The sequence below is a fragment of the Eschrichtius robustus genome, chromosome 12, assembly GCF_028021215.1.
Source record: "Eschrichtius robustus isolate mEscRob2 chromosome 12, mEscRob2.pri, whole genome shotgun sequence".
NCBI lineage: Eukaryota > Metazoa > Chordata > Mammalia > Artiodactyla > Eschrichtiidae > Eschrichtius > Eschrichtius robustus.
Window position 1 is genome coordinate 56,677,661 of NC_090835.1, and position 13,205 is coordinate 56,690,865.

A 13,205-nucleotide genomic window follows, 5' to 3' on the forward strand; every position below is an offset into this window, starting at 1 on the left:
CCTTTTTGGGAAGCATGCTGAATGCCCAGAATTGCACCAAGGAATCACTGACTCTTCACACTTCAGACAGTTCCTGTGTGACACACTCATTGTAGCACACGGCTCAGATGTTGACTGCCGAAGCAGAGGTGGTTAACTAATTTTTGTGAAGTAATTATTTCACACCTATCAAAAACTTGCAAAAATCCCTGTGTTTTTTAATAGACTACTGGTTAACAAGTGACGTTACAACAGATTAAAACGAGTAGATTTTTCTCAAAAGCAGTATAAAGTTTATTCTCCTGCTCCTATTGAAAGAATTATAGTCTGAGTGGAATGGGAATATTTTGACAAAAAAGGAATGTCATAATTCAAAATAACTCTTTTTGAATATATCTGTTGTTTCCATAATTAGAATATTAGATTTAGATATGAAGAGTGTTATCCTAGTAGTTTGTTTAAAGGTTTTTGTTTATAGCTAGACAAAAATTGAAGCATGATGTGACATGTTTGTTTAATTTGATTTCATTATTACTAAAATTACACTAATATCTTTAAGAGGTAGTAGGGGTTGTTTGAACACTATGAGATCAGTTGTTCTTACATATGTGTTGAAGATTTTGATTTATTTAGTTGGCAACTAAGAACCTAAAAAAAATCATGAATATGCAAATAAGAATGCTTAATGGAAGACGAAACTCAATAAAATTAGGTTTAAAATAACTGATTTATAACTTCTCAGATAATTGAGGTAAAATACTTTTAATTATGAGAGGTATTTGTGAAGTTTTTATTTCTGTTTCATATAATCCTCTCTCCAGCTCCTTTTCCCTTACCAGGAAATCAGCTGGCTCTTCATGTCTTGTGCTGTCATGTCACATTGGTTTAGAACCAACAATATGAGACAGCCCAGTCAAACATAAAAGACTGGAATGCATGAAACCTAAATTTTATTTTAATGTGGGCTTTGGTGTACATTCAGAATTGATAACAGCATTTCAATTCACAACATCAGAACAATCAAAAGATAAATACAAATTTAAAATCCATCCATGAATGAATGTCACTTTATTCTTGATCAGATTTGCAAGTGAAGACCATATTCCTTACTATTAAATATATTAACACCACTGCACATGGTAGGCTATCCTAAAATCTCAGTCCTGAGAAGAGAACTATTAAACTCGTTGGTTAGAACACTTTTTATAATACCCTTCTGTTTAATATAGTTCAGTTAATTGATTAAAATTAGGTCAATGTATTGTGAATAAGATTTTTTCACTTGTTATAATGCTCTATTTAAATATTTTATTTAATGAGGAAGTTTTATTTGATTTGTATTATTTCACAACAATTTGAGCAGAAATGCAGATAAGCTCATTTCTATTTTAAAGTTATCCCCTTCTCTCCACAGAGAATAATAACCATTAACTTTTTTTTTTTTAAAAAAAAAACCCTGTATTTCAGTGATAATATGCAAAGTGCATACTGGGAACTGAAGAGAGAAATGTCTAATTTACATCTGGTGACTCAAGTACAAGCTGAACTGCTAAGAAAGCTGAAAACCCCAACTGCAATCAAGAAAGGCAAGTCAGGGTTTGCCGGAAACCACTGATTCCAGCCAAACTGCTCAAAGAGCAACTCGCTATCGTATCTTATCGAAATCTCATCAAATGAGTTTGATAAGCCAAAGTATATGTAGTCTATTCACAGCCACCCATTCTCTGCTCTGGCTTCAGCCTCATACTGGTCAACTTCACACATAAAGGTGTTGCTGATGTGTGTTTCTTCAGTACTGTATTCTTTTCCCCTTGTGGCTTTTTTCTCAGCCAAGTGTTGCTTATGTGTTCAAGGCTGAGGTGTTAAGTTTGCTCTAGTTGACCTTTTACCACAACTACTTCATATATTAAAAAAAAAAAAAAAAGACACCAAGACACCAAAAGCTACTTTCATTCCAGTGCTACAGAATACACCAAAGACGTAGCTCTTTAAATTGTTTTTAAAGAGAGAACTCTGATTCGTTATTTGGTTATTTTCATTTTTTGTAAACTTAATTTTTCTTTCCTTAAAGGATAGATTGTTTTGAATAGAGACTAGATGCTATTCACTTAGCCCTTTCAACCAAACAAAAATTTTCATTGCTTTGCTTTTCATATTTAACTGCTTGGCTGATTAAACCTTTTCTTGAGTTTTGTGTTAACTAGTAGTGGCTACTTTGCCAAAGCTGTTTCTATACCTCGGAAAAAAATCAGTGCATTTGTACCTTTTATTACGTAATGGTTGTATTCCTGTAAAGTTGTGTAATGTAAATTTGAATGCCGTAAACTTCATTTTTAAAGGACTGAGATGTGACTTATTTTTTAAAAAATAATTAATTTAAAATTGTCATTTGCACCTCAAATTGTCCCTGAAGAGGGCACAAGAGATTTTATAAATAGTTCTCCTCAGGAAGGTTTCCTGTGGGGCGGGGGACATTGCACGTTGGGACAGAAAGCTAAATTCAGAATTGCCTTTCTGTTTCTAGGGTTAGTTACTTATGAACCAGGCAAAACAATAAGGTGCTTTGGCACGCCCCAACTTAGTTTACGGTTCATTTTGTCCTCAGGTTTTCCAGTGGCCAGGGTTACGTATGAGACAACTTTAAGTTGATGGTAGAAATAAGACCTCTCTTAAACGAGACTCATGGAGTAATGTTTCAGTGAGTTTTCAGTGTGCCTCTTATATACTAAACAGAACTTCCAAAAAATAATTAAGGAGAAATGCTCTCTTCTCATTTGGAAGTGCTTATTGTCGTGTCCCTTCTGAGCTGGTGAATGATCAATCTTATCCTGCTTTGAACCGAAAGTTTCTAGCACGTTTCCTACGACAGTGCCAGGCCCGGGGCCACCACTCTCCACAAAGAACTGAGTGCTTTGGGGAGTGGACAGAGATAAGCCCAGGTCACCTTTTCTGTAGACCCACATGTCACCCTGTCCAGAAGCTGAGCACTGTCACCTCCTCCCAAGAAAAGGGGCAATGAGCTTATTTTTTAATGTGGTTCAGTTTCTTTCTTTCTCCTTTAAAAGTAGAGTCAGGCCTTGGTTGCACTTGGTATCCGTCTTGGGCTGAGGGTGAATTTGTCTTTGCTGCCTGGGGAAAGGCAATGCAGAGGGAGGGAAGCACACCCTTGCTTTGTGTCGTCTGTGGCTGAACAGCAGCTGGAGAGCGGTCTGTTTTCTAAGCCATTACAGGTTACTAAACTCATTTTTTTTGTTTTTTTTTGACCTATATTGTGACCATAGCAGAATTTACATTTACCCTTATATATATTTGACAAGAAATGAGATGATTTTATAGCTTTTAATTTAAATTGTTTTATCCATAAAAGCCTTTTAATATATATTAAATTTCAGTTGGGTCTCACCAATTCACAATGTAGTTATTTCTGGAAAAATTTACTTTTGGACCACCTATGGAAAACAGATTTGACTAAGCTAAGGAATATTATATCTAACAAAATTATTAAAACTTACGAACAGCTTTCTTAGTCTCCACTGACACACAAACATTCTGCGGAACAGGGTCTTTACTTGTATTTTAACTGAATTGGTTTCCAGCTTTTTAAAATAGGAATTTCTTCATGTTCACTGTGATATTGGCGGGACAAGATTCCTGTGTCCATTTTGCAGACGAGAGAAGTGACACCTGGAGCAGTCAAGTGTCACCCTGTCAGTAAATAGCGGATCCAGGATTAGAACTGAGATCATCTGTCAACTTCAAGTCACACTGCCGCAGTGATCATACTAACTTGGAAATGTCCATTTCCAGTTCTAGAATCAACCAAATTAACAAAGTGTTTGTTTACTGTTTTCTGATCATAAATACCAGGACAGCTGATGCTTAGCCTGTGCTTTCTTTTCAGCTTGCGCCCCAGCAGGATGCATGGAAGACCTTGGGAAAGACAGCACAAAACTGCACTTGACGAATTTTACCGTAACGTACAAAAGACAGGCCCCTCTCTCACCAAACGGCAAAACTCTTTGTCATGCCACGTCTTCCCCTTTACCAGGAGATGCAAAGGTTTTATCAGAGAAAGCAGCTCTCCAGTCATGGACAGATCATGAGCGATCCATTCCTCACGATGGCACAAACTTTCAGGAACACAACTCTTATGGCAGAAGTTCTCTAGAAGATAATTCTTGGGTATTCCCAAGCCCTCCTAAATCAAGTGAGACAACATTTGGGGAAACTAAAAATAAACCTTTGCCTTTACCCAACCTGCCACCACTGCATTACTTGGATCAACATAATCAAAACTGCCATTATAAAAATTAATTATGAAGAGATTTATGATGTTCTCACGAGGTTGCTGTATCTCCCTCAGTGGTTTTCTTGGGAAATCATTAACAAACTGAAAGCAGATTTTGATTAAACTTTTGCAGAGTTCTTCAGTATTTACATTTGCACATAATGTACCGTATTATGTAGTTGATTTTTCAGTATGAAAGAACACCCTCCAGCTCCATATTCTGGCTAAGAATCAGATATGTGTTACTAATTAATAAACCTAAGGTGTTTCACAATGACAACTCTACCTTTGATGATAATTGTACATTTCTGCCCCTCACATGAAGAATGGAATTTAAAGTTTTCAGACATGGTTTTACAAAGCATGTGAAATGCCTAACTCATAAAAATAAAGGAGACCATTGTATCAGAGAAAAAGCATGTTAAGTTGCTTTAAGTTGCGTAAAGGAGTAAAATGGCAATGTGACTTAGGTTATATTTCTGCTGACCTTATAATGCGTAAGGATAAGGAAATTACAGTGGAACAATATTATCTGGGTTATTGCATCTATATGTGTGCTATTGTGTCTCAAAGTATAAGATTTAAAGTCATTTTTTAATCACGATGTTGATAAAATTTAAAGTACAATTTGGATTTTAAGACTTGAAATGATCTGCTCATTGAAGCCAACTCTGTCCTGGTACATCCCTCAAGTCTTAATTGAAAAAAAGTGATGAAATAGTTGAAAAACCATGTGGTGTGTGAATAAACTATTACAGTCATATACGTTATCCAGTTAGAAGTAGGAATAGTATCACAAAGGCTTCAGTCTAATCTGTCCTTCAGTGCTATAGTGAAAATCCCAATGGGTGTGTAACTATATAAAGCCGTTTTCTTCCAAGGGTCTACACCTGCTTGTTACGTAGAGCAGCTTATTAACTGGTTAAACTTTGTTTTGAAATGTAATTTTACTTATTGAGAAAGTGGTTTTTAATTAATTAGAAATTATAATCCTAGAAACCAAATTCTGTGCTGTATTGATATATGATATAGTATAATCATGAAATGTCCCCCAACGCTTTGATTCTAAGAGCCTATCAATCATTTATAAACAAGTAACAAGGATGGCTTCATACGGAAATTTCTCTGTATTCTTTCAGGGTGGTGGTATTAAGAATATTAGTAATATATGTCTCCGTTCCTACATCTTTTGCATGAGATAAAGCGTTTCATGTAGAAGGCCTTTATCCTTTTTGATAGACAGTTCCAAACCCCTTGGACTCAAAAGAATATTTCAAATCTCTTCTACATTAACTGAATAGCATACATATATAAACAGTGTTCACCATTCACCAGATATTTGTCTTTCTATTATCTTACTTATTCAAGCTTGTCTGTGATTAATGGAGTTGATGTCAGATGCTGGAATTTATTCTGACCAATGAACACAGCTGACTCGAGGGAGTACGATCTCCTGCCAAGTAATAGAACAAAACCCAATATGCATAAAACAAATACAAGACTCCAGGCTTTAGCTGAAGGAAGCAACTACTTGTGTAATAACAAAGCAGCAGAAACTATTTGTCACGTGGCTGCATAGGCTGTACATTATATCTAATCTCTAATGTAGCTTACTGGTTTGCCTTTTTTAAAACCAAGATTGAGCATTTTCCTTTGTAAAGAAAATAAGTCGTATGACATAATGGCTTAATGTTTTGAACAATGCCAAGACATTACTTAAAATAAATTATTTTTGTTTGAAATTGAAGTGGAAATATTGTCCTTGCCTAAATATTCCAGGGTCATGTACCAATTATAGGTTGTTAATCTGATTCATGTAACAGACATTTGTCTTGTTAAACCAACTTCTGAATAGAGACAGTGCTTTTGCATCTAAACAACAGGGTAGCTATCAAACAGGTACGCTAGAAAATCAGTGGTTGATGTTCTTGACAGTTTAAAGTGCTAAACAAATGATGTAAAACTATTTAGGAAAGAATAACCAAAAGAAATTTTCCCAGTCATAAATTTTTAAATGTATTTTATGATCATTTCTGTTATTGGTAAGATTCAAAGAGAAGTGAGAGAATGGCCCATCTGTAGCTTATTTAAAATGGAAAATTTTGTTGACTTGTTTCATACTAGCTGAAGCTTGCTCCAAAGGACTTCCCTTGAAGATTTCTTTAACCTCCAGATTTTTATATGGATAACCCAATTCAGCACATCCATAACTCAACAGAGTGAAAAGAACACGGATAACAGCAACAAAAGCCTCTCAATCCTCCCCATTAGCTAAAATAGAAGTTACATCTTCTCTAAAAGGAAACTGAGGTTCTGCTAAAATGGAACCTAATTCGTAAGTAGAGCAGGGATGTACCTCTGTGGAACACAAGAACCAAAGTAGAGGGGAGAGTTCAGGCTTCAAGCACTAAAGGACTGAATCCTGTGAAAACAGTCATGGTCTCATGCAGAAGTGCTGTCTGGAGAAGGCAGATCGTACGGGTAGAAGATCTGTGGCCTGTCACTGGACAGGAGAGTGTCAGCAGAGGTGCAGGGGTGCCAGCCAGAGGAAGAGCCGAGTGACACACGGGGACGGATTCCCCAGAGTACCATGCATGCAGTGGACATTTTTATACTCTATAACCTAGTCTGTCTAGCACCTGTGGGGAAGCGACATCTACCTAGATGAATTTTCCACATAAAAATGAAGCTGGCCCCTCTAATTCTAATTAAAATTATAAAATAACCACAAGCTGTATATTTTTAGTAGCTTTTTAAAGTAACCATTTTGCTCTTTCTTAAGTCATTAAAAACAAACTAATTCCTGTGCTCTAGGAAATGCACCAATATCGAAAGGTCCCCAGAGGAGCATGGGCTTGTTTACCCCCACGCCGTGTGGTCTCTGTGGCTGTATCTGCTTTGCTTGTCTGCTCCTGTTGTCTCCCTCCTTTTGATCTGTATGCCTGGAAAATGTGGTCTCTCTGGGTTTCAAGTAAGAGTCAAGTAGTTCCTTTGAGTGGTCTACTCAAGAGCAAAGTGTGGAACCTGAACATCGCATGGTTCTTTAGGGTCCTATTTACTTTTAACTCGATCTCAGATCTATTTCATGGGATTGGGGCCTAAGTTAAATCTTGTCCTAGTAGGCAGGAATTTCTATTTGTGATTTTAATAAAAACTATGTAAATACATATAAATTTTACTTACCTGGAAACTAGTTGCAATGGCTATGGTGAAGAGTTAACAGCTCATAGGAAAAAAAAAGCAACTTTTAATATAAAAGCTCAACCTGGGATCAAATTATTACGTCGGGACAGAAATTTTTTACACTAGTTCCTGAAACCACTACTATGTTACAAAATGGTCATTCATCCTTATAAAGAAGACTTTTAAAAAGATTAAAATATTTTCAGTAGCAGAATTAACAGGTGAAGGAATGCCACTACATTTTAGGAAATTTTCTATTAAAGATGTAAGTAAAACTAATTCATGTATAAGCACTTATCTCCTCATCTCTGTTTCCAAATAAGCCTTTACTTCTACTAATAACCATTAAAGCGCACTTACCACGTCCAAGACTGTCCTACATACTCTACTTACCTACTCAGTTAATCCTCAGTGGTGGAGCCTGGCTCATGACCATCCTGCTATACTGCCAAGTTATTAACTCCTTTGAAGGCTGTCCATTCCTGCTTTCCTTTAGTTACTTCTGGCCCCATGATTAGTCTATAGATTGATAAGTAAGATTCATGTGGAAACCTAAAAATCGGATCACTGTTAGAGAACTATAGCTGTTCTCTATATGAAAAACCCCATTACGACCCAGGCAAACCATGTCCCATTTCCCTACTTATTCCTATGCCATTCAGTAAACTCAACTTTGAAGTTTAAAAAAAAATCTTTATTTCAGATAAAATTATTTCCATAATTAAGGATAAACCCATTATGCCCAGGTAAACCATGTTCCAATTCCCCACTTACTCCTATCCCATTCAATAAACTCAACTTTGAAGTTTAAAAAAAATCTTTATTTCAGATAAAATTATTTCCATAATTAAGGATAAAGCAAACACTTCTTTGAGTCCATCATTTCAGGTGACTGTGATTTCCATGAACATTGGCATTACTGAGTATCATTTGAATATTTGCCTACATGCTTGTGGGAAGCTTCTGCAGCCTTTTCTTGGTAGGAATTCCAGTTTTTCTGAATTCTTCCCTTTCCTTCAGGTATCCCATTTTGCATTCTTCATAAAAGGTTGGATCATTATAGCTAGAAAGAAAATGAAAATCTTTTAAAGTGAATCACTTTGCAAGCACGTAAGCTCACTTTAACAATAAATTCAGACATCCGGTTCATCAGGCACAATCTTTAGAAGGTTTTTAGTAATGGTCATAAATTCATTGTAAACATTAGGCTACCAAATTAAAGAAAAAAAAAGACCTAATGGTTCTTTTTTGAATAGCAATGTCCCAGGATAGGACAATGGGAAGTCAGAGCACCCATCCCCAGGGACCCATGAGAGCAGACAAGACTGCATCACAATTATGTACACAAAGTACTACGGCAGTTGTGGCCTGAAACATGGGGCAGAGTGGAGAAAGGGGAGCTGTCGGGGGAGACGTTTGAGTTGCATTTTGAAGGACCAACAGAAACCCACATAGAAGGCACATGTGGAAAATTCCATAGATATGGAAAAACTGTGATGCATGAAGAAGTACAAGTAGATTAGTACCACCATAGCAGATCATGTGCAGGAGAAAGGGCCTGAGATGCTGGAATGCAGAGGGCCAAATCATGGCGATCCATTCATGCCCCACTGGGAAGTCAAATCTACCCTGAACGGGCACTATTCACAAAGCAACTGTAAGATCAGTTCTGTGCCTTAGATCGGGGGCCCCAACCCCTGGGCCACGGACCGGTACCGGTCCGTGGCTTGTTAGGAACTGGGCTGCACAGCAGGAGGTGAGTGACGGGCAAGGAGCAAAGCTTCATCTGCTGCTCCCCACTGCTCGGATTACCGCCTGAACCATCCCCTCCCCGCCCCCACCGTGGAAAAACTGTCTTCCACGAAACTGGTCCCTCGTGCCAAAAAGGTTGGGGACCACTGCCTTAGATGAATCTGACAGCATGTGGCAGATAGGCTAAAGGTGGGCAGCAAGAGGGTCCAATAAATAAGCTATTACAATAATCCAGACAAGAAATGAGGAGGACCTAAGCCAAAGGAAGCACAGTTCTGATGAAAAGGATGAAGTGGATCTGGGGGAGATTGAGATGAAATCAACAGTTAGGAGACCAGGAAGATTCTAGATCCGAGACAACTAGAATTCACAAAGACACGAGGCAGGAGTCAAAGGAGCTCAGTTCGGTTTTGGACCGGCAGAGGGAAGTGGAGAAATGCCATGACCCATAGGAAGCAGCTGAATTCCACGGGTGCAAACTGAGCTTTCTCAGATTTAAAACGGAGAAGAGAACCTGGGGAACCAGCTTTAAGGAAGACGTTAAGGAAGAAAAGGTGGAGAAGAAATAGGTAGAGATGCTGAGGAGACAGGAAAGAGCGTAAAGAAGGAAGCCAGATGGAAGGGACTTCCAGAGGTTTCCAGAGAGGGGTCAAGTATCAGAGAAAAGATGGAAAAGACACTCACTGGAACCTCCGGGAAAAGCAGTTCCAGGGGAGTGAGGGCAGAAGCCAGACTGCAGTTTATTGAGGGATGAGTGAGAAGAGACAGGGAGAAATAATAGAACACAAAACTGTTTCAGGGTGTCACCAGGCGGAGATGAGAGAGGGTAGTTGTTCCACCCATGGAATGTCGACAGTAAGTAAAGCAGAGCCCCCACTTAAGCAAAGACAAAAAAAGCAGTATTTCTTAGAGTATGTTGAGACTTGAGGTCAAGTAGAATTCTTCCTAATAGCTCTCATTTCTTTCCCACAAATGTCAGTCACTCCTCTTGGTTCGCTCCCCTCTCTTCTAAGCAGGCACAGCCTCCCCCTGCCCCCCAGGATGGACTGGGAACTGTTATCTTCTCCTCCATCTCTAGGGGGCGAGAGATGGCAGGATATGCCAATGATTAATATCCAGATAACAAAAGCTAACAAATAACACAAACTTTTAAAAAGAGCTAACAATTACTGAGTACATAGTATCTCCTATGTGCCAGCGCTGGGGTGACGTGTTTCCACGTGAGGAATAATCACCCCACCTGACAGTGAGGACCCTGCATGGGTTGCAGGGGGAGCTACGCCCCAGGGGACCCAGGAGACACCAGCCCGCTGCCTTCTCCACGGTCCCTGCTCCTGGCTCCAGTGCTGTCCTGTCCCAACTAAGAATAATGAGTCCCTATGATATGATGACTGAAACCGAGGTGTCAAAATCCTTTAATTAATGTACAAAAGGGAATTTAACAAATTCAGTCACACAAATGTGAAAGAGGTTCATCTATTCATTCAACATCTCTTGGGAGCTCTAGGGACCAGAACTTCTCCACAGTTAAACACTTAGTGCAGGTCTGGGCTCATAAAAAAGAGCAGCTATTAGAATTGTTTATTGACTTGAGAGAAGACATGCAGACTTGGAGTATGTTTCCTCATCTATAAATGTGGAGATTCAGTATTCTAAAAGAGTCTATAAATTCATGTGTACATTATTTGTTATCAAAAAAGAAAACAATTTAAGATTCAGATAATCACCACTTTTTATGTAATTGCCTAAGAAGTATCAAACCATCCTGACATAGATGCTTCACAGGCTAGGGGAGCAGAGTACAGAAGGAAGTAAGCGTTCACCAAAACTAAGATCTCACGGACAACTACCAACTCCCTACTCACTAAAGCACTGTATCCACAACACTGCCTGTCAATAATGTGGGTGATAAAACGTGGGGAGATGAGCAGAAAGCAGATGCATTCAAAGACCTCTGCAGAGGGAGGAGAGAAGATGGCGGAAGAGTAAGACGCGGAGATCACCTTCCTTCCCACAGATACAGTAGAAATACATCTACAAGTGGAACTGCTCCTACAGAACACCCACTGAACGCTGGCAGAAAACGTCTGACCTCCAAAAAGGCAAGAAACTCCCCCCGTACTTGGGTAGGGCAAAAGAAAAAAGAAATAACAGAGACAAAAGAATAGGGACGGCACCTGCACCAGTGGGAGGGAGCTGTGAAGGAGGAAAGATTTCCACGCACTAGGAAGCCCCTTCGCGGGCAGAGACTGCGGGTGGCAGAGGGGGGAAGCTTCGGAGCCACAGAGGAGAGCGCAGCCACAGGGGTGCAGAGGGCAAAGCGGAGAGGTTCCCGCACGGAGGCTCGGCGCCGACCAGCACTCACCAGCCTGAGAGGCTCGTCTGCTCACCCGCCGGGGCGGGCGGGGCTGGGAGCTGAGGCTCGGGCTTCGGTCGGATCGCAGGGAGAGGACTGGGGTTGGCGGCATGAACACAGCCTGAAGGGGTTAGTGCACCACAGCTAGCAGGGAGGGAGCCCGGGAAAAAGTCTGCAGCTGCCGAAGAGGCAAGAGACTTTTTCTTCCCTCTTTGTTTCCTGGTGCGCGAGGAGAGGGGATTCAGAGCGCCGCCTAAACGAACTTCAGAGATGGGCGCCAGCCACAGCTATCAGCGGGGACCCCACAGCAACAGGGGCGCAGAGGGAAAAACGGAGAGATTCCCGCACAGAGGCTCGGCGCCGAGCAGCACTCAGCAGCCCGAGAGGCTCGTCTGCTCACCCGCCGGGGCGGGCGGAGCTGGGAGCTGAGGCTCGGGCTTTGGTTGGATCGCAGGGAGAGGACTGGGGCTGGCGGCGTGAACACAGCCTGAAGGGGTTAGCGCACCACAGCTGGCTGGGAGGGAGACCGGGAAAAGGTCTGCAGCTGCCGAAGAGGCAAGAGACTTTTTCTTGCCTCTTTTTTTCGCTGCGCGCAAGGAGAGGGGATTCAGAGCGCCGCCTAAACGAACTCCAGAGAAGGGCGCGAGCCGCGGCGATCAGCGCGGACCCCGTAGACGGGCGTGAGACGCTGGGGCTGCTGCTGCTGCCTCCAAAAATCCTGTGTGCGAGCACAGGTCACTCTCCACACCGCCCCTCCCGGGAGCCTGTGCAGCCCACCACTGCCAGGGTCCCGTGATCCCGGGACAACTTTCCCGCCTTTTTGCGCCTCAGGCTGGTGCAACTTTTTGCGCCTCAGGCTGGTGCAACGTCACGCCGGCCTCGGCCACCGCAGGCTCGCACCGCCTCCTCTGTACCCCTCCCTCCCCGCAGCCTGGGTGAGCCAGAGCCCCCGAAGCAGCTGCTCCTTTAACCCCGTCCTGTCTGGGCGGGGAATAGACGCCCTCAGGCGACCTACACGCAGAGGCGGGTCCAAATCCAAAGCTGAACCCCAGGAGCTGTGCGAACAGGGAAGAGAAGGGGAAATCTCTCCCAGCAGCCTCAGAAGCAGCGGATTAAAACTCCACAAACAACTTGATGTGCCTGCATCTGTTGAATACCTGAATAGACAACGAATCATCCCAAATTCAGGAGGTGGACTTTGGGAGCAGGATATATTAATTTTTCCCCTTTTCCTTTTTTTTGTGAGTGTATACGTATATGCTTCTGGGTGAGATTTTGTCTGTATAGCTTTGCTTTACAATAGCTTTATTTTACTTCACTATATTATAGCCTCTTTCTTTCTTTCTTTCTTTCTATTTTTTCTCCCTTTTATTCTGAGCCGTGTGGACAAAAGGCTCTTGGTGCTCCAGCCAGGCATCAGGGCCATGCCTCTGAGGTGGGAGAGCCAACTTCAGGACACTGGTCCACAAGAGACCTCCCAGCTCCACGTAATACCAAACGGCAAAAATCTCTCAGAGATCTCCATCTCAACATCAAGACCCAGCTTCACTCAACGCCCAGCAAGCTACAGTGCTGGACACCCTATGCCAAACAACTAGCAAGACAGGAACACAGCCCCACCCATTAGCAGAGAGGCTGCCTAAAATC

General features: G+C 41.4%; 2 protein-coding genes across 5 annotated transcripts in view; one reads left to right on the forward strand and one right to left on the reverse strand.

Moving 5' to 3' along the window:
- AZI2 (5-azacytidine induced 2) overlaps positions 1 to 6,014 on the forward strand; it is a 40,560-nt gene extending 34,546 nt beyond the window's left edge. Inside the window, exons 7-8 of the mRNA XM_068557522.1 lie at positions 1,447 to 1,565; positions 3,881 to 6,014. Coding sequence (XP_068413623.1) covers positions 1,447 to 1,565; positions 3,881 to 4,293 — 532 coding nt within the window. The 3' untranslated portion in view covers positions 4,294 to 6,014. The remainder of the gene's footprint in view (positions 1 to 1,446; positions 1,566 to 3,880) is intronic.
- A 2,235-nt stretch (positions 6,015 to 8,249) lies between these two features.
- CMC1 (C-X9-C motif containing 1) overlaps positions 8,250 to 13,205 on the reverse strand; it is an 80,223-nt gene continuing 75,267 nt past the window's right edge. For all 4 annotated transcript variants that reach the window (XM_068558265.1, XM_068558263.1, XM_068558261.1 and 1 more), the window contains one exon: positions 8,250 to 8,513. In XM_068558265.1, the coding sequence (XP_068414366.1) occupies positions 8,393 to 8,513 (121 nt within the window). In that variant the 3' untranslated portion in view covers positions 8,250 to 8,392. The remainder of the gene's footprint in view (positions 8,514 to 13,205) is intronic.